Below are 21356 nucleotides of genomic sequence, written 5' to 3'. Positions count from 1 at the left end.
GCTAAATAAAACTAAGGAGATACAACAATAAAATGTAGTAGTGAACTCTGACTGGATCCTAAATCTGTCTCAAACATCTGTCACTGTTCTCTCCCCCTAGTCTTTAAAGCCTAAGGAGTAGAATGGCCCAAATACTAGGGCAATGTAATAGCACTTGCAGTTTCTATACAGCTTGCTCAAAGATCAAAAATAGTTCCTTATAAAACTATTAATTTTAAAAAAAAACTCCTGCCAGGGCTGGGGTTATGGCTCAGCGGTAGAGCTCCTGCCTTGCACATGTGAGGCACTGGGTTCAATTCTAAGCACCACATAAAAATAAATATTGTGTGCATCTTTTTAAAAAATCTTAAAAATAATAACAACAACAAAAAACACAATCCTTCCAAAATGCCTAATAGGATTTGACATACTGATTCTAAAGTTCTTTGATTAGAAAAATCTAATAACAGTGAAAAGAACCATAAAAAGAAGTAACTGCAGAGGACTTAATGCACTGACATATTGTTGAAGAGAGAACAGACAACTAGATGAGTGGAAAAATAATAAAGTTCAAAAATAGACCCCCAAGTGTGAGAATTTAGTTACCAAAAGTGATTTTTTCAGACAAATAGGGGGAAATGGACTAGACAATAAATGTGTTTAAATAATTTAACATCCATTTTGGGGGAAAATGCTAAATCCTTACAATATCCCACAATCTCAAACAAATTTCATAGGCAAGGAGTTAAACAAAACAAAAGTAAAACCTAAAGTTTTTAAAAACACTTCAAGAACCATAAAAAACAAACCAAAGGAATCCTGCATTTCATTTTTAAGCTTAAAACACATTTCAGCCAAATGCATTTTATTCACAGAGATACAGACAAACTGAAAGGAAACAACATTTTTGGTTTCACTATGTTCTTGAGCTCTGGGGTTTCAGTCACCTATGTCCTTAACAGTTTACTCTGCACTCCTACAGCTCCTCCAGGAAGTCCAAGCTGAATGCTATTTAGTTGGACTCCACTTTGAAGAAATATATCATTTACTCTGAATGATACACTTAATTGTAACTAGAAATTGTAACCTCTAATATTCTGCTTCCACTGGCCCATAATACTCTGTGACTTCACTGAAACTGTCAAAATTCAGAATTCTAGTCAACAAAATTTAAAAGAGCGAAATCGAGCAACATAACTTAACTCATACTCCACTTTTTCCCCGCAGAGCTGAGGACTGAACTCAGGGCCTCAAGCATGTTAGGCAAACTCTATTATCCCTGGCTTGCACCCCTATCCCCTTTTTTTCCTTTCAAGACAGTTGTCCAGGCTGGCCTCCAATTTGAGATCCTCCTGCCACCTGCCTCCAGATACTTGAGAAGTGTAAGCCACCCTGCCTGGCTGCTACTTTTTAAATTTTATTTTGGTACTGGAGACTGAATTCAGGGATTTGCACATGCTTAGTATGTACTGTATCACGGAGTTACGTACCCCTAGTCCTCACTTTTCTTTTAAATAACTTCATGCATTTAACAGCCATTTATTAAGCATCTACCATATTTCAGGCTTTCAAGGACAAAGATGAACATAGTATGATAACTAAAAAAGTGTCCTTTTCTGTACTAATGCTTTACATCTCTGAATCTTCTCAAAAACCCTAGCAGAGGCATAATGTATATTGTTATCTGTTATATTTTAGATTTGGAATGTCCCCCAAAGGCTTATGCATTAAAGGTTTGATCCTCAATGCAGCAATATTCAAAGGTAGGGCTTTAGGGAAGTAATTGAATCATGACAACTATGAACTCATGAATGGATTAACCCACTGATGGCTTCATAATTGAACCGACTATTGGGAGATAGTGAAGACCACTGGAGGCCACGCCCTATTGGAGGAAGGTCACTGGGGGCACGTTCTAGAAGACTGTATCTTATCCCTGGTGTCTGTGTGTCTGTCTCTTTTTCTTCTTTTCCTTTCCTTCTTTGCTTCCTGGGTGTCATGAGGTGAGCAACTCTGTTCCACCATGATGGTTATTCTACCTTACCATAGGCCATAGCAATGAAGCCTGCTCACCATGGACTGAAACCATAAACCAAAACACATCTCTCCTCCTGTAAGTTTTTCTCTTAGGCATTTTGTCACAGCAACAAAGTGCTGACTAACACAGTCAGCTGTTTACAGATAAGGAAATGTCCCCATTTTATAGATAAGGAATATGTCTGAAGTTACATAGAATTAATTTAAACCTCAGGTGATTTAACTCCAAAGCTGAAATTCTTAACTATAACCCTTTGCTGGCCTAAAGGAACACATATTTATAATGAATTATCTGCTGGATTGAAAAATGGAGAAAAGAATAGTGTAAGTAAAAATATGTTCAAAGGTTCACAATTGTATAAGAGGTTCAGATATCCAAGATCTTGTATCCAAGACATAAGAATCAGTTATCACAGAAGAAGGATTCTGGAAGAGCAAGACAGTAAGACACAGAAAAAGGAAAACCTGTCTGTCACCTCTCATCATTGTATTTTCCTATGAAATGCAAAGGAATGTTTCAAAGCATAAGTAATAATTAACTTTCCTTTTTTGAGAGTTTATTTGGAGGTTCTAGCAAGAGAGTACAGCTACTTGTATTCCCTTGACTGAAGAACAGTCCTCTATAGGAGAAGGTCGTCCTATTCAACCAAGTGCACAGCTTCAGGAGGGATGCACACAGAGCAGTGAGGTAGAAAGGGGACACTCACTTGGCCAGTCAGATCATTCAAATCAAATCTAGCAATCAATGGTGTGACAAATGTCACAACCAAATTGCCCTCACATCCTCAAATAAAAAATTCCTTTTTTATAAAGATAAATCTGACAACAATGTGGAGGATGGATTGATATAGAGACTGGTGAAAAATACATAATTAGAAGTCTGTTGCAATAGCTCAAGTGAAATGCTGAGTTCTTGTAGATGAAGCAACAGAGATGGTAAAGAGAGACCTGATGGTGAGGATTGAGTTGATGGGGATGGTTATAATTAAAAGTTTAATCATGGTCATCTGGAAGAAACTAGTTTTAGATTCATGTTTTAGATCAGAGACTACTAAAGGTTTGTTCTAGAAACAAAAAAAAAAAAAAAAGGAAATATAATAATAATGGCAAAGCAGTCTGAATTGAGAAAGAAGTTATAAGTTTACTAGGATGCCCATATCCATAGTAATTTCTTTGAATCTAAAACTGACTTTCTATTATGCTAATTTCCTTGTTTAATAAAATGAGAATTCTTTAGAAATGTATGTATTATCAAACACCTGTGCTAATAGATTATTTGGATTATCAGCTGTTTCACATCAATCTAGCAGTCACAACTGGTCCCAAGTCTGGAAGGAAGTTGAGAAGTACATTATGAAACAGAGATTAAGTCTTAAAGCATAACCCTGATTATATAAAAGAATTCAGCAGGAATGCAGACAAATCTGGGTTCAGATTCCATGTTCTCATTTATTCAGTCATATCATCTGTATATTAGAAGTAATGATGCACATCTAATAACTATATTATTATTATAAGTAATTTTTTTTTTTTTTTGGTGGTGCTGGGGAATCAAACCAAGGGCCTTGTGCATGCAAGGCAAGCACTCTACCAACTAAGCTATATCTCCACTCCTGTTATAAATATTTTTTTCTTGGAATCCTCCTTAAAATAGTAACTTTTATACTTACCTGTCAATTATTTACAGAAAGACAGTGCTTCTTAAAACACTTCCTCTATTAATCATAGAATACAGTGAAACACGTACCCAAAGATTTGATATATGATTTGAAGCTAGTAGAAAACTGTAAAGTTTTATTTTAATTAGATCAGTAATGTGCATGCTGCACACAACCGTATTTAAAAGTAAAATGCCAATCTTCAGGTAAAATTGACATATCAAGAAAATATGCCAGGTTTACACAACAGGGCCCCCAATACCATATCTCATATCCAAAAGCTACCTTAAAATGTCTCAGATTAGAAGTCTAGATAGCATGCTGTGTGTTAAGCTATCTGTGACAAAAAGCCAAGAAAATCAGAACTACTCAACCTAAAACAAAAACTCTCCTAGGCAGGGCAAATGCTAAATGTTTAGGCATTATGTTCTGAAAATTTATTTTGCAAACGTGCTTTAAGCTAAAAACAAAACAAAATAAAACAAGTAAATGGTAGGTTATAGCTAGAAAAATAATAGTAAAGTCTTAACTGTGAATTATTTAAAACTTTACCTGTTTTCTTCTTTTTATCAGAATCTGCATCCAAAGCAGTTAAGGGAGTAGAGATGTTTTTATAAACATCATGACTGCATACAGCTGGATCTTCTTCATCAGAAGAAAATGAAGATAAATGCTCCAAGTTTTTAAGTTTGTTGCCAGCTTTTTCTGATGGACTATTATTGCCTCCAGTTTCAGACACTAAAGGTGTGGGTGTTGTAGATGAAGTTTTTGGAAGTGGTGGGGGACAAAACGTACGAACAATCTGGGTTCCTGGTCGTCTGGTTCTGTTAGGCATTCGGACAGCAAGAGTAGAAAACTGTTGCTTGGGTCCAGATTTCAGAAAATCTAAGAAAGAAGCAATAAATCCTGTTTTGACTTCTGGTTGTTTTTCCTCTACTTCTTTGATCTTCTGTCTCATTTTTTCTTGATGCTGATAACCATCATGGCAGCTTTCTGAGGAAGGAGGAGTATAGGGTAAATATATATCTGTTCCCATGGGATTCTGGCGTTTGCCTTGGGAAGGTCTTTTCAGATGTTTCTGATTATTGTTGTCTTCATCTTTAATTTGTCCTTTTCCTTTAGCTTTTTTCTTTGGAAGGTTAAAATGTATTAGATCTTGGTTTTCTTCTTCAATCTTGACACTGATTGCATCCCCAGGTTGGGCCATGGCCAACAGTGCAAGTGCACTTCTAGTGGGGTTCATTGACACATTACTATCATCAGCACCTAAAGTAAATTCACTCTCGGATGTAGCACTTTCTCCACTTATGCTTCTACTACTAGAAACAAACTCTTGGTTTCTGTTATTATTTAATGTATTATCAATGGGAACTTCACTGTCTTCTTCAGATTCATTACTGGTAGTAGACTGTTTCTTGAATGGGCCAGAGTTTTGTTCCTGGACTTCATGACTTGATCCTACTACTGCCGAAGTTACTTTAGTTGGTATATTTTGACCAGGTGTTTCAACATGCTGTTGATCAAGAGTCATTTTTGACTGAAGGGTAGGTATGGATGAAAGGTTTACAGTAACCTGATTTCCATTTAAAGAAATATCATCTATATTCTGTGGCTTTCCTACTGTAGCTGTTATAGAGTTAAAATCTGAGGTCACATGTCTGACATCTAATGCTGGCTGAAAATGAGATTTAGAATCACCACCTTCAACAGCTTGCATGCTTTCATTTGAAGTTGACTTGGGAAAATCAGAAGGTGTAACTCCACAAGCTGCTGCTGTAGCTGCTAAGATATCATCTACATTTGATAAAATATTTCTTTCATCACTGAGAAGCATTGCCTCTGGAAAACATATTGATCCAAGAGAAACAAACTGGTTCTTTGAATCATGTTGATTTGTTTCACTGAAATGACCCTTTGTTGGAAGATGCTGTAATGGTTTTGAGGATTCAGAGAGGTCCATTTTCATAATTTCAGGATTTTGAGGATGGATCTGCTGTTGAGAATGATCACCATTGCTCTGAATAATATGACCATCCAATTGAAGGAAAGGATTCACTACTTGTTGAGGACTTTGGACACGTTGAACTTGTAAAGACGCCTTTACTTGTCCTAAACCTGCCTGTAGTATTGACTGTTGAAGAATCTGTAAATCACAGGCAGAATCTAAAAGAAGCTGTGTATTAGGAAGAGATGTCTGGTGGCCATGTCCTAAAGCATGATTTGGAATTTGAATCTGAGATGCATTAATTATTTGATCATGCTGTTCCTGGACCTTGGCTTCATGAACCTTATGTATAAGAGAATGTTGTTGGCTTAGGTCTTTAGCATTTAACCTTATTTGTGGAGTCTGCATTAAATCAGTTTTCTTAAGATCAAGGGTTGCTCCATTATTGGCTTGGCCAATTTGTTGGTTAAGTTGTGTCACTGAACCAACCAAGTTTTCTTCTTTTTTTGACCCTTGTGGAGTAATCCCAACAACTTGATCTTCAAGATGGGAATTACTTCTGATCACACTCTGAGAATATCTGTCATCTGCCTTTGACACTTTATAAGTTGATTCTTGAGCATTGATTTCCCCATCAGATAGCCTTGGGGTTGATGTCTCTAAAGACGACTGTGGCTGCAATGCCTGTAACTCTTGAATTGGAAAATCATCTTCTTGCTTTGAAGATGTATAGACATTTGAGTCAAGTTTTCTTTCAGCATAAGACTTTGGATCTGGGGAAGGTATATTATTCTGTAACGTCTGACAATGAGTAGAGGATGCAAAAGATGATGACTGGATTGCAGGCAAAAACTTCTGGGACTGGGAAGATGATGAATCTTGAGTCTGAGCATTTTGAGAAGAATGCATGGAAATATAATTCTGGGTTGAGCTAGAGTCTGGCAATTTCTGAGCCCGTGAGGCAGAAGAATAAGAAAGAGAAGGGGCTGTCAATGTCAGGGACTGCCCTGAAGCATAGCTTTCTGAAGGACTAACAACTGACAACACTTGTGATTGAGATGAATAACTAACCTGGGTCTGGCTAACTGGTGATAAACCCTGAGAGTGACTAGATGAATAACTTTGAGACTGACTGACTGAAGATAGATCTCTTGTATGATCAGGGTAATTCTCATTTGTAACTGAAGTTAATACTTCTTGTTGATTGGATGAATAACTGAGTGTCTGACTTTCAGAAGTTATAGGCCGAGAAGACCCAGAAAAAGTCAATGTTTTATACAAGGATGGCAATTTCTCCACTTTGCTGGACCTATAAACCTGTGAATGAACAATAGATGGCACATTGTGTGGCTGTACTAAACCATAATTTTGGGACTGACTAACTGATAACAGGCTTGGTAGCTGTGCTGTAGAATAAATCTGTGCTTGACCTGATATTACAGAACTCTGGTTATGTAAAGGTTTGGCATAGGTTAGTGTTTGCACAGGAGGAATTATACTTTGAGGTTTGGGGATCTTAGTTGATATTAGTGGTTGTTTTGTAGAACAGCTGTTTATTTTTGTAGTAGGAGCAGCATACCCTGATGATGGAATTGCAGATGAGTAAGACTGAGCAAGTTCCACTGAAACCTGTGGGGTCTTCGGTTGCAATCCTCCATTGCTCACCTGAGGAGAATCTCCAATTGGGCTACAGGATAAGGATGACTGCCTGGTTGTTTCCTGAAAGCTAACTACACTTGTATTTGATAGATAACTATGTAAGGAATGCTGTGAACCAGTCAGTTGTGACTGAATAGACTGGGTACCTGAAGGCCGCTGATGGTGTTTAATAACACTACATTCTCGAAGAAGAGCTCTTTCAATGGAAGCAGTAGAATTAGTGAAAAGGGTTGAACTGTAGGCTTGAGGAGTCTGCTGGGCTCCCCCAAGTGCTGAAGGCAACAAACTAAATTGAGGTTGTAAAAGATGGGGTGCAGACTCTTGAGCTGAACGATATGTTGAAGACTGAGGTGGTATGCTGTTACTTAATGCAGAACTGCCCAGGCGCTCAAATGCCAAAGCAGTTGGAAGAGTTCCCTGGGAAGTCTTAATTTGTAGCAAAGGGTCATGAGGATTTAAAATTCCATTTGATGTAGTGTTAAAAGTTGAATCCTGAAGCACCAAAGGTGAGGTGGTAGCAAAGTTTCTATTGCTAAAGGTGGTAGGATGCTGATAAGCAGAAGGGGCAGATGGTGGAAGAGTTCCAGTGGTTGGCAAAGGTCCAGTAACAAACAGCTCAGTTGCTGCTGAGGAATGCATACCTATGAAGAGAAAGCAAAAAGATTAAAGTACTTTAAGGTTGGGCTGGGGTTGTGGCTCAGTGTTACAGTACTCGCCTAGCACATGTGAGGACCTGGGTTTGATCCTCAGCATCACATAAATAAATAAAATAAAGGTATTGGGTCCACTTACAACTAAATAAAATATTTTTTAAAAAGTACTGTAAGGTTAAAAGCCTCATAAGTTAGTTCTCTATGTAAATATTGAAAATTATATTTCAAAGTAGCTCTCTTTCTTAAAACAAAAATAATTTTATAAAGGTATCAGTAATTCATATCTTTATTGTAACAGAATACAGTTGGACATGGCCATATTAAAATTAAGAAAACTGGGGCTGGGGCTGGGGCTCAGCGGTAACGTACTTGCCTGGCACATGTAAGGCACTGGGTTTGATTCTCAGCACCGCATATAAATAAATGAAATAAACATCTATCAACAACTAAAAAAAAAAAAAAATTAAGAAACCAGTAAAAATGTATGTAATCAATAGTGATTAATTTACCTTAAGTTCCCAATGCAAAATACCAATAAGGTAAAATGTACAAAACAGTAAAAGTGAAAATCAACAGTAAACTGCCTATATCCAACATGATAAATCAATCTAAAAATAATAGTGAAGTTAACATCGAAAAGGTTTTTTTACCAAAATATATTCATTTTGAAAATCTCTCTCATTTCAAGGCTGACTTCCTATATAACAACAGACTTCCCAATAACAATAAATGAATAATTATTATGCAAGACTGATCAGAAATTAATTATGTCAGTAGGCTGGACAGCATTCTAGCCACACACAACGAAAGTATACAACTTTTTAAAAAAAAATATTTTGTTTTAGTTGTAGTTGGATACAATACCTTTATTTTATTTTTTTTATGTGGTACTGAGGATTGAACCCAGTGTGTCGTACGTGCTAGGCGAGTGCACTACTGCTGAGCTACAATCCCATCCCCTACAACTTTTTTTTTTTCTAAATTCCTTTTTTTTTAGTTGCTGATAGAACTTTTGTCCTCACACATACTAGGCAAGTGCTCTACCACTGAGCTACAACCCTAGCCCTAATATACATACCCTTTTGATCCCAAAGTTCCACTTCTAGAAAATTATTTCATAGGAATAACTAGACACAAAGAGATTTGTACAAGCTATGTACTATAGTTCTTACAGTTATAAGTACAAACAACCAAAACACATAAAAAACTTATGGCATATCCTAACAATAAATATTGATTAGGTAGAAATATATGTTTTAACACAGAGAAATAGTCAAAAAGAATAAATACCAAGCTATTACTTCCTCTCTAAAAAAAGTGGAACTATGTGGCATGAACTAAGAAAGTTGAGGCAGGAGGATCAAAAACTACCTGGCCAACTAAGCAACACCCTATCTCAAAATAAAATTAAAAATAAAGAAAAAAGCAGGGAGGTCAGGGCTTCAATCCCTGTCCACCAACTTTCTCCCCCCAAAAAAGGGAAGAAAGGAAGGAAGAAAATTATTTCTGGAAGGAAAAACTGAAGCTATGGTTTTAAAATACTGTTCTATCTTATACTAATCATTAATGATCTCTTTAGAAGCAGGGGGAAATTGTTGCTAGGCATGGTAAGAAGCTCTATTAATGGGATTTATATCAGAATGAGTTATTACTTAAAAATATCTTCTCAGGGTTGGTGGTATAGCTCAGTGGTAAAGCACTTGCCTTTCATGGACACAGCACTGAGTTCAACACTCAACACAATAAACAAAACTCTTAAATATGCTGACATTTCTTCTTTAAAACAAATAGCCTCTCCCAAGAAATTTCATGTCATTCTACAAAAAATAAAAATATACAGTAATTTTTAAAATGTTGAAAATTTAAATTTAAAAATCAAATAAAGAAAAAGTTCATATGGGCCTTATAATTATTGTTAAAAATGAGTATAATAAGCTGAGCACAATGACACATGCCTGTAATTCTAGTGACTCGGGAAGCTAAGGCAGGAGGAACTCAAATTGGAGGCCAGCCTGGGAAACTTACTTAAGACCCTTAGCAACCTAGTAAGACCCTGCCTCAAAAGAAAACACAGTAATAAAGCGCCCCTGGATTTAAACCCCACTATCAAAAAAGAAGAAATGAAAGAAGGAAGGAGAAAGAGAGGAAGAGGGAGAGCAGAAGGGAGGAAATGAGGAGGGAAGGAAATGAGTATAACATAATATCAACTGTAATGCTTTTGAATTTTTTTTAAGGTGCTGGGATTGAGCCCAGGGCTTCAAGCATGCTAAGCAAGTGATCTTAACACTAAGCTACAACCCTACTCGCAAACTTGTAGTGTTTTTATTAAGTGATGATTTGATCTCTTTGATCAAGGATAATTTTATAGAATACTAAAAATGAAATGGTCATAAGATTATTATTTTACTGCAATACATACCCAGCCAGAAGACATTAAAATAATTGAAATTTAATTTTTGCTCCTTCCAAACGAACAAGTATTTAAACTGCCAAATACAAACTTTACATCTGAGTTTATCTTTAATGATTACCAACCCTGGCCTGGGGTTGTGGCTCCGTGGTAGAGTGCTTGCCTAGCATGTGTGAGGCACTAGAGTCAATCCTCAGCACCACATAAAAATAAATTAAGTAATAAAATGGAAGTTTTTTTTTTTTTTTAAAGTTAGTCCCATGAATCCTTAAAAAAAAAAAACAAAACAAAACCAGAAAATGATTACCAACCCTTCAGTATGAACTTGCTAGTTTTCAGAGTGCTAAAACTGAATTTCTGTTTACAAATTCTTGAATTTTATCTACCTTAAAATTATTTTAAAAAAAAAGAAAGAAAAAAATTCCAGGTTTTAAAGCCTTTGGAATTCACTCTCAAGCACACTACCATAATGATAGGGCCACAGAAGTATATATATTTTTTAAGTTGTTGATGGACCTTTATTTTATTTATTTGTATATGGTGCTGAGAATCGAAGCCAGTGCCTCATGCATGCCAGGCATGTGTGCTACCACTGAGCCACAACCCCAGCCCCAAGAAGTGTATTTTTGACCAGTAATTTTTAGAGGACTTCAAAAAAGAATCACCTGTCTGCCAGGATGGAGCCCTGAATTGTGGTAAAAGAGTAGTTCCTGAAGAAGCAGCCTGAGCAGTTCGGGACTCAGCAGTAGAGAGAAAATTCATCACGGAAGATTCCTTAGTGTTAGTGCTGGCACTATTCACGCTAGTATCAAACATTCCCGAAAGACCTACAAATGAAGGATAAAATATATCTCAAGGTAAAAATAAATACTTTAAATAAAATTATTTCCCTACTCTATTTCTGAAAATTGAGGTAAAATAATCCTAAACTGTTTTACTTTCAAATAGAAAGCAAGTATTAATTTGACCAAGCACATTCATAACTTAAAATCCCTAGAGATGCATAAAAGATGTCTCAATCTATTAATTACAAAGCTTTTAATGTCATTTTCATTTTAACATTTCCCCTGATATTTCCTTTACACATTATATTTATAACCTAAAAGATGAAAATTGATTTTTTTCTTATTTACTAAATGTATACAGATTCATAGTATATTTCACAATAGAACTGTTACCAGTTGGTTGAGGTGTGGAGGCATATCCAGGAATCTGATGAGAGGCTACAAATGTCTGTCTCTGAAGGAGATCTGTTTCAGACTCTGAGGGATGTCCTTCTTCATAACTTAAACTAGAGGATATTAAAAATCAGTAACCATACAATGGATTCTACTGTTATGTATAATTATAATGCACCAGTAAAATAATCAATAACCAAATACACAGAGTCCAAACCATATCATCAACAAATTTCTAGAAAAACCATTAAAAGTCATAAAAGTTGGCCAGGAGTGGTGGTATACACCTGTAAGCTTGGACTTGGAAGGCTGAAGGAAGAAGATTGCAAGTTGGAAGCCAGCCATTAGTGAGAACCTGTCTCAAAATTTAAAAAAAGAAAGAAGGAGTGGGTTGGGGATGTAGCTCAGTGGTAAAGTGTTCCTGGGGTCAACTCCCGGTGTCCCCCCGGCCCCCGCAAAAAACAGTAAACGTTGTCTCAACCAAGAAGCACCTGGAAGTAGCAAATAAAAAACAAAAATAGTAGAAATCTTTGACCAAATTCTAACCTGCAGATAAGTACATCAAATATAATTTAACAATACTGTCACAAAGAAAAATTAATTGAAAATTTACTACACAGAAGAATGATGCATACATTTTCCTTAATTCAATTTTATCTGGAACAGTCTTTATTAGCAGAGATAACATGACATAGTACAAAGAACATCCTGGAAAGCAGGAGAGCCTAATTTACTATCCAAACCTCTGGATTATAGTGTGATATATATATAAGTGACTCAATTACTGTCATACTAATTTCCTCATCTATATGAAGAAAAAAACCAAATTATATCAAAAGCCTCTTCAGTTCTAAAATTCTATGGAACATCGGATAGTTCAAATAAATAATTAGTATTATTTCCTAATAACTCACCTAAAAAACTGAACTCAAACATTCTGAGAGCAATTCCAGAACAAGATTTTTCCTTTGAACATTTTTAAACAAAATTCAAAACAATACAATGTAATGCCCATATTTCCAAAATGAAAATTTGGCAATTGTTAACATTTTGTCTCTTATACACAGACACATACATGGTGTTTTATTTTTTCTCTCTCTCTAAACCACTTGAAAATCACAGGAAGACACTATGGTGCTGCATCTCTAAATACTTCAGCTATATCACCTAAAAATAAAGACATTTTTCTTGTACAACCAAACATCATTAGACCTGAAGAAATACAACATTAATTCAGTAATCATGTAATATAATTGTCATATTCCAATTTTCTCAATTATTGTCCAATGATCTGGATTTTTAAGCTCTTTCTAACATCAATCTAATCAAAATTAAAGAATTTCATTTGGTTATGTCTTTTTAATTTTAGTTAGCATCCTAGCTCCACCCTGTCCCTAGTTCCAATCCCAATGTCTTGTCATGACACTTCTTTTTTGAGGAATCCAGGTCAAATGAACTGTAAAATATTCCAAATTCTGGATTTGTCTAATTATTACCTCACAAGAAAATATGTAAGTGTTTTAGTAAGCTTTTTCTTCTGCTGTGACTAAAGGATCTGACCAGAACAATTTTAGGGGAGAAGAAATTTATTTTAGGGTCCACAATTTCAGAGATCTTAATCCATAGAAGACTGCCTCCATTCCTCGGGACTCGAGGTGAGGCAGAACATCATGGGAGAAAAGTGTAGCGGACCGAAGCAGCTCACATCATGGTCAGGAAGCCCAGAGACTCCACTCACTAGATACAAATATATACCCAAAGCCATGCCCCAATTCCCTCCTCCTCCAGCCACAGCCCACCACTTCAGTTACCACTCAGTTAATCCCTAACAGGGGATTAAATAATTGACTGGGTTAAGACTCTTACAACCCAAACATTTCTCCTCTGAACCTTCTTGCATTGTCTCACACATGAGATTTTGGGGGACACCTCACATGCAATCATAACAATAAGCAATGTTGTAAACTTCTTATTGCATTATATCAGGAAGCAAAGTCAGATTGTCTGTCTCATTATTGGTACACCAAGTTCAGGTTAGTGTCTGCCAGATCTTTCCAAGTGGCTATTTTTTTCTACTTTGAAGTTAGATATGCAATTGTGAGGTGTTACAGTACAAGTGCCTTTTTCCCAACAGCCAACCATTTTAGACAACACCCACTCTTGATCCTTAATTAATTCAATTATTATTCTGGAGATTAAAATGTTAGTTTTCTAATTATATCATTATTTCAATATTAATTAGGTATGATTCTTCCATAAAATAAGAGCTTACTAGACTCTATCCTTTCTTTTGTGTGTTCAATGTATGTGTATCTCTATGGGTGTGTATGTATATTTTATTTATTTATTTTTTTAAAAGTGGGGATTGAACCAGGGGCACTTTACCTTTACCACTGAACTACATTCCTAGCTTTTTTTTTTTTTTTTTTTTTTTAAAGGCAGGATCTCACTAAGTTTCTGAGGCTGGCCTCACACTTGTGAATCTCCTGTGCCAGACTTCAGAGCTTCTGGGATTATAGGTATGCACCATATGCTTGGCTAAAAAAAAAAAAAAAAAAAAAAAAAAATATATATATATATATATATATATATATATACACCCTTGATGTTCAATTTAGCCTTTTAGTCCTGTGTCTTTTTTGTGTCCTCAGTACTTTCATCCTTACTTTCTAGCACACAATGTTTCAAGTTCACTTTGTTATTTTTCTTGTCCAGACCAGTGAGGAGTCCTTTGAGCCCTTCTGGCAAGCATTTAAAAAGCAAGTCTGGATGTTATATGTGTTCAATGCCTGGGTGTCATTCCTTGTATTGGTGGACAAAGCTAGAAAACACATGGCTTTTTAAGAATATTAGTTAATACCAAAAAATATTATTTAAATCCAATACAGATTTCCTCATTTTCCCCTATTTCACATGTGTATCTCCCATTACCAACAGCTAAAATCCTGTTTCATAATTATAGCCACATATTTATTCATCACCTTTATCCAAAAATACTAGGACATCAAAACAAATAAACTAAAAATGTACCAAAAACAAATGTACTAAGTAAAGTTGAATTATTTCTTCCCAATGCTTTTAGTCCCAAGATTGTATTCAGATAAGGGTACAGTTGGAATACTGATGCAAAAGTAATTAATTATTCTTTGTATAGCTATATTATTAATTAGATACAGAGCATGGGTTTTGTTTCTGTTTGAAGGATTCTATTTTAGGGTATATTTAGAATTTTTTCTAACTTTAAAAATTCAACTTTATTGGTTGGAGATGCAGCTCAGTAGCAGAGTATCTCTTTATTAGCACACATAAGTCCTGGATTCAATTCCCAGAAACACACACAAATATATACAAAATCAACTTTATTAAGGTATAATTTATATACAATATAGTGCACTTATTTTAAGTATACAGTTCAATGAGTTTTTTCCTTTTATTTTTAAAAATTGTATTGGTGCTTTATATATAAAGGTGGGAATCATCGCATATTTGTACGTACAGAACAATACAATTTGGTCAATTTTTTCCTCAGAACATCCCCTTTCCCTCACCTTCTCCCTCCCTATGGTCCCCTTCCTCCATGCTACTGGTCCCTCTTCTATTTTTATGAGATTCCCCTTTTTTCCTTTTTTATCTCTAGCTTCTACATGAGAGAAAACATACAACCCTTGACTTTATGACTTTGGCTTACTGTGCTTAGTATAATATTCTCATGTTTCATCCATTTTCCTGCAAATAACAGGGAACTATAGCTAAATAAAACTCCTTTATAGCTAAATAAAACTCCATTGTGCATACATACCACTCATCCAGTGATAGACACCTAGACTTGTTCCATTTGGCTGTTGTAAACTGTGCTGCTATAAAGGTGGGTATCATGTATCACTGTAGTATGTTGACTTTAATTCCTTTTTTTTTGTGCTGTCAAGTATTATAAATTATATTCACCATGACAAAACCTTAAACTTCCCAATTACATATAAAGTTATTTATTTATTTATTTTTGCATTACAATTCTTAATACACCTTTATACCACAATTTATCTTATCTCTAATTGTATATAAGGTATGTTGACACCAAATTCACATCTTCATACATGTATTTTGTATAATGATGAGGGTTTCCTTTCACCATCCATGCTATTCCCCTTCTTGACTTTAATTCTTGAGGACAAATATACTGACTAGTGATATAGCTGGGTCATATGCTGGTTTCATTTCTAGTCTATTGATAATGATTTCCACAGTGGTTTGTAGTAATAATTCCACTAAAGGCATATACTGTTCCCTTTTCCCCCATATCCTCTCCAGCATTTGTTATTTGTTATTCTTTTTTTTTTTAAGTTGTTGATGGGCACAATACCTTGATTTTATTTATTTAGTTTTATGTGGTGCTGAGGATCGAACCCAGTATCTCACACGTGCTAGGCAAGCGCTCTACCACTGAGCCACAATCCCAGCCCCTGTTATCTGTATTCTTGATGGCTGACATTCATCTAGACTGAGATGAAATCTCAGTGTAGTTTTGATATGCATTTCCCTAATTGCTAAAGATGTTGAACATTTTTTCATATATTTGCTAGCCATATGTATTTGTCTTTTAAGAAGTATCTGTTTAGTTCCTTTGCCCAAATATTTACTGACACACTACGAGTTTTGATAAATATATTAGTCTAACAATTACAAAACTACCCCAATCAATATATAGACATTACCATCAAAATAAAAAGTTTTCCTATCTTCTTTACAATCAATACTTTTTTCATTTCATGACACCAGATAACCACTAATTACTATCACTAAAATTTAGGATAACCTGTTGCAGAATTTCATATAAACAGAATCATACATTATATACTCTTTTATGCCAGGTTACTTTCATTCAGTAGTAAGTGGTTTTGTTTTGTTTGGGGTAATGGAGGATTAAACCAAGGGGTGTTTAACCACTGATTAACATCCCCAATCCTTTTTATTTTGAAACAGGGTATTGCTAAGTTGCTGAGGCTAGCTATGAACTTCTGACCCTCCTGCCCTCCTGAACATTCCAGTTGCCTTACGTCCTTATCAGTGCTTAATCTTTTCATTCTTCTCATTTTAGCCATGCTTGGTGGATACACTGGTATCTCCTTGTATTTCCTTGAGAACAAATGATGGAGAGCATCTACTCATTTTTATTTCTTCTTCATCTTCTTTTTTTCCTCTCACAGTACTGGGGATTAAAACTAAGGGCTCACATGCTAGGCAAGTGCTCTACAACTGAGCTTTTCCCCCGAAGGCCTTTTATTCTGAGACAAGGTCTCACTAAATTGCCCAGGCTGGCCTTGAATTTACAATCCTCCTGCCTGAGCCTCCTGAGTAGCTGGGATTACAGGGGTGTACCACCACACGCAGCTAGAAGCTTTTTTTTTTTTTTTTAAATGCTCTTACAAGTCATTCTCTTATCTTCTTTAGTGTAATTTACTAAAAATTTTTTGCTCTTAAAAAAATGGGGTTTTCTCCATTTGACCCAGCTATCCCAGTCCTTGGTCTATACCCAAAGGACTTAAAATTAGCATACTATAGTAATACAGCCACATCAATGTTGATAGCAGCACAATTCACAATAGCTAAACTGTGGAACCAACCTAGTTGCCCTTCAATAGATGAATGGATAAAGAAACTGTAGTATACATACACAATTGAATATTACTTAGCTTTAAAGGAGAATAAAATTATGGCATTTGCAGGTAAATGGACGGAGCAAGAAAATTTCATGTTACACCAAGTAAGCTAATCCCTAAAACCAAAGGCCGAATGTTTTCTCTGATAAGTGGATGTTGATCCATAATGGGGGAGAGGAGACATGGGACAAATGGAGGCACTTTGAGCAAAAGGGAAGGAGAGAAGAGGAGGGAATATGGGGGGCAGGAAAGATGGTGGAATGAGATGGACATCATTACCCTAGGTACACATATGACTGCACATGTAGTGCAACGCTACATCATGTACAACCAGAGAAATGAAAAGTTGTGTTGCAATTGTGTACAATGAATCAAAACGCATTCTGCTGTCATATATACCTAATTAGAACAAACAAATGAATGAATTTTTAAAAATCTGGTTCTTTCCCCTCTTATTGGGTTTACATATTATGGATCCACATTCTTCGTCAAATATATATACTGGGAATATGTTCTCTGGGTTCAGTGCCTTCACTTTTCATTTTCTAGTGTCTTTACAAAATAATTTTTTTTCTTTGAGATATATCTTCATCTTCTGTATGGTGTGAGATAGGGGTCAAAGTTCATATCTTTAACGTGTGTGTGTGTGTGTGTGTGTGTGTGTACGTGCGCGCGCAGGCTACTGGGGATTAAACCCAGGGGCATTCTACCACTAAGCTACATCCCTAACTCTTATTGAGACAAGGTCTCACTAAGTTGCTGAGACTGGTCTCAAACTTGTGATCCTTCTGCCTCACCTTCCTGAGTTACTGCAATAACAGATGTGTAACACTAAAGTGGATCCATTTTTTTTAACTTTTTAAAAAATTACATTAATTGCACACAGTAAAATCCATCATTTTGCCCAGCATGGTGGCACACACCTATAATCCTAGCAACTCTGGAGGCTGAGGCAGGAGGATCACAAGATCAAGTCCAGCCTCAGCAATTTAGTAAGGGCCTAAGCAACTTAGTGAGATCCTGTCTCAAAAACAGAAGGCGATGGGATGTAGTTCAGTAGTAAAGCACCCCTGGATTAAATCTCCAGTTCAAAAAAAACCACCTTTTTTAGTGTATAGATCATTGTTTTAGTAAATGCATAAATTCTGTGAAAACCAAAAGAGAGGTATTATATCATCCTAAGATTCTTTCATGCCCCTCTGTAGTGAACTCCTTTCAAACACCCCAAGTCCTCAGGGACTGTGATATGTCCCTAGCCCAACAGATTAGCCTTTTTCAAATTTTTTTCATATAAATGGAATAATTTAATATGCTGTCTTTTGTGACTGGTTTCTTTCATTTAAAGGTTTAATGCCTTTGAGATTCACCCATACTGTTATTTTATCAGTAACTCGTTCCTCTTTATTGAGCACTATGATGTTGCATGGATGTACCACAGGTTAGTTCCAGTTTGGGATAATTATAAACAAACAGTACATGAGGATTTTTTTTGTGTGTGTGTATGTGTGTGAATACATGTTTTTATTTGAGTTAATACACATAAGGGTTGGGTACTGTGGTGCACGCCTATAATCCCAGTGGCTCGGGAGGTTGAGGCAGGAGGATCGAGAGTTCAAAGCCAGCCTCAGCAAAGGCAAGGCACTAAGCAACTCAGTGAGACCCTGTCTCTAAATCAAATACAAAATAGGGCTGGGATGTGGATGGCTAAGCTAAGCGGAGATTATATATATATTTAACTTTAGAGAAATAAGCTGTTTTTCAAAGTGGCTATACCACTCTGTATTCCCATCAGTAATGTACGACTACTTAATTTATTCTGCATCCTCTTTGGCATTAGGTACAGAAATCCCAGTTTATCAGCAGAGGACCCCCAGTGGATGCCTAAAACTGTGAATTCTACCAAAAATTCTACATATATTATGCTTTGTCCTACACATACCTATCTATGATAAAGTTTAATTTATAAATTAGGCATGGTAAGAAATTAACAATAATAATTAATAGTAAAATATTACAGTAAACTGTAATAATATTGCCAGCATCAGTACTTTTGTATTTTGGGAACATTAGTAAGTAAGTAACTTGATCATACGCTCTATAAAAACATGGCAGTTGAGCAGGTGGTAAATATTCTGGACAAAGGTATGATTTACATCCTTTGGTGGGACAGCTCAAGATTTCCTATTCAGAAAACTGTTTGATTTAAAACTTATAAACAGTGTATTTCTGGAATTTCCCACTTACTATCTTCAGACCAAGGCTGACTTTGGTTAAGTAAAACAGCAGAAAGCAAAATTGCTGATAAGGGAGAATTACTATATTGTCAGTTTGTGAGAGTTTCTTTTTTTTCATTAAAAAACTTAGAGCCACAGTGGAAGAACACTTGCCTAGCATGCTCAAGGGCCTGGCCTGATCCCCAGCACTATCAAAAAAAAAAAAAAAGAAGAAGAAGAAAGAAAGAAAAGAAAATTCTAAATTCTAGTTAATGTGTAATAGTACTTTATTTTTGTTTTAACCTGTATTTTTTTTAATAATTAGCAATGCTAAGCATCATTTGCTCATCTGCCATACAAAATTTACATTAGTCAATTATCTACTCCAACCTTTTGCCCATTCTTATTACGTTGTTTTCTTATTGAGTTTTGGAATTTGATTACATATTCTATAATCCACATCCTTGGTAGATATATGTTTTACAAATATTTTCTCTCAGTCTATAGTTTTCATTCTCACAACAACATTAAAAGAGCAATTCTGAATTTTAATGAAATTTTAATTTTTAATTGTATTTTTAGTATTATAGCTAAAAAATATCTTTGCCTAATCCAAGGTCTCATTTTGTCTTGTTCTTTCTTCTAGAAGGTTTATAGTATAGATTGAATATTTTAATCCAAAATGTTTGCGATCAGAAGTGTTTCTGATTTCAGAATTTCTAAGAGAGGGACAGGGGTACAGTAGCTCAGTGGTAGAGGATGTATTTAGCAAACACCAGGCCCTGGGTTTAATCCCTAGCAACAAAAACAAACAGAAAATTAATTTCTTGACTTTTGGTATCTGCATAGACTTTACAGATAGAACACTGTAATCTGAAAATCTGAATATTCCAAAATCTTCAATTTTGCAGGAGAAAGTATCATCTCCCTTCAATTGGATTTTTTTTAACCTTTTCCTCAAAATCAAAATAAACAAAACCAGATTATTTAGTTACCACTTTCTACTTTGTTTAAATATGAAAATCTTTTCCTTAGCATTTTCATTTAACCCACATGGTTCCAGTTGTAGAACACCCATGAAAGTTTAAATATAGTATACAATATATAACTATTATATGTAATATAATACAAAGATTATAATTTTAATAATTACAATAATGACATTGATAATATTAATTAATTATATATAAGCTCTAGATTATGCTTCCCAACCTATTTTAATATGCCTGTGTCAATTTTGTTGAAATATTCATAGAATTGAAAACTTGGAACTTAATGGGCCAATTTACTTTAATAAAAAATAAGATCTTTTTTTTTTTTTTTGGTACTGGGGATTGAATCCAGAAGCACTTTACCACTGAGCTACACACCCAGCCCTTTTTATTTTGAGACAGGGTCTTGTTAAGCTGCTTAGGGCCTCATTAAACTGCTGACGCTGGCCTCAAACTTGGGATCCTCTGGTCTTAGCCTCCTGAGTCACTGGGATTACAGGAGTGCACCTCCATGCCCACCAAGAAAATTGTTTTAAGGCAGATGAGAAAGCTGAAACAAAAAACTCACCAAAAATGGCAAGTCAGGCGTTTAAGATGTTATATGATCATAAGAAAATGCTTTGAATATTAATAAGCTATCTTATGGTTTATATAATGATAATCATGTATAAACCTACTCCTTGGGTAGCACTACCCTTATATCTATAATGCTTAAGAAATGAAACACATTCTAAGTTTCAAAGTCAATTAGCAAGGGTTCCATGAAATATGTTAAATCCCAAGTAAACAAGTCAGTACTTGCACCTAAATTACTTAAGCACTGAATGAATGATTTTACCTTAAGAAGCTATCCCACTTCCTTCTCTTTGTGTTAAAAGAATTTAGCTACTAAAAACTAGAATATAATAAAAACAGAATTCTCCTTAAGCTTTGAAATACTAGTCTTATACAAGCAAACAAAATAATAAATAAGAA

At 35.4% G+C, this 21356-nt stretch overlaps 1 protein-coding gene across 3 annotated transcripts in view; it reads right to left on the bottom strand.

The window, feature by feature from the left end:
- Positions 1-21356, bottom strand: part of Qser1 (glutamine and serine rich 1) — a 75679-nt gene that overhangs the window by 34971 nt on the left and 19352 nt on the right. For all 3 annotated transcript variants that reach the window (XM_076847015.1, XM_076847016.1, XM_076847017.1), the window contains exons 2-4: positions 11520-11632; positions 11007-11168; positions 4227-7919 (exon numbers count right to left, since the gene is read on the bottom strand). In XM_076847015.1, coding sequence (XP_076703130.1) covers positions 4227-7919; positions 11007-11168; positions 11520-11632 — 3968 coding nt within the window. The remainder of the gene's footprint in view (positions 1-4226; positions 7920-11006; positions 11169-11519; positions 11633-21356) is intronic.

Source organism: Callospermophilus lateralis, chromosome 2 (assembly GCF_048772815.1).
Source record: "Callospermophilus lateralis isolate mCalLat2 chromosome 2, mCalLat2.hap1, whole genome shotgun sequence".
NCBI classification, from domain to species: domain Eukaryota; kingdom Metazoa; phylum Chordata; class Mammalia; order Rodentia; family Sciuridae; genus Callospermophilus; species Callospermophilus lateralis.
The sequence above is the reverse complement of the archived record's forward strand: the minus strand, read 5'-3'. Positions and strand labels throughout refer to the sequence as shown.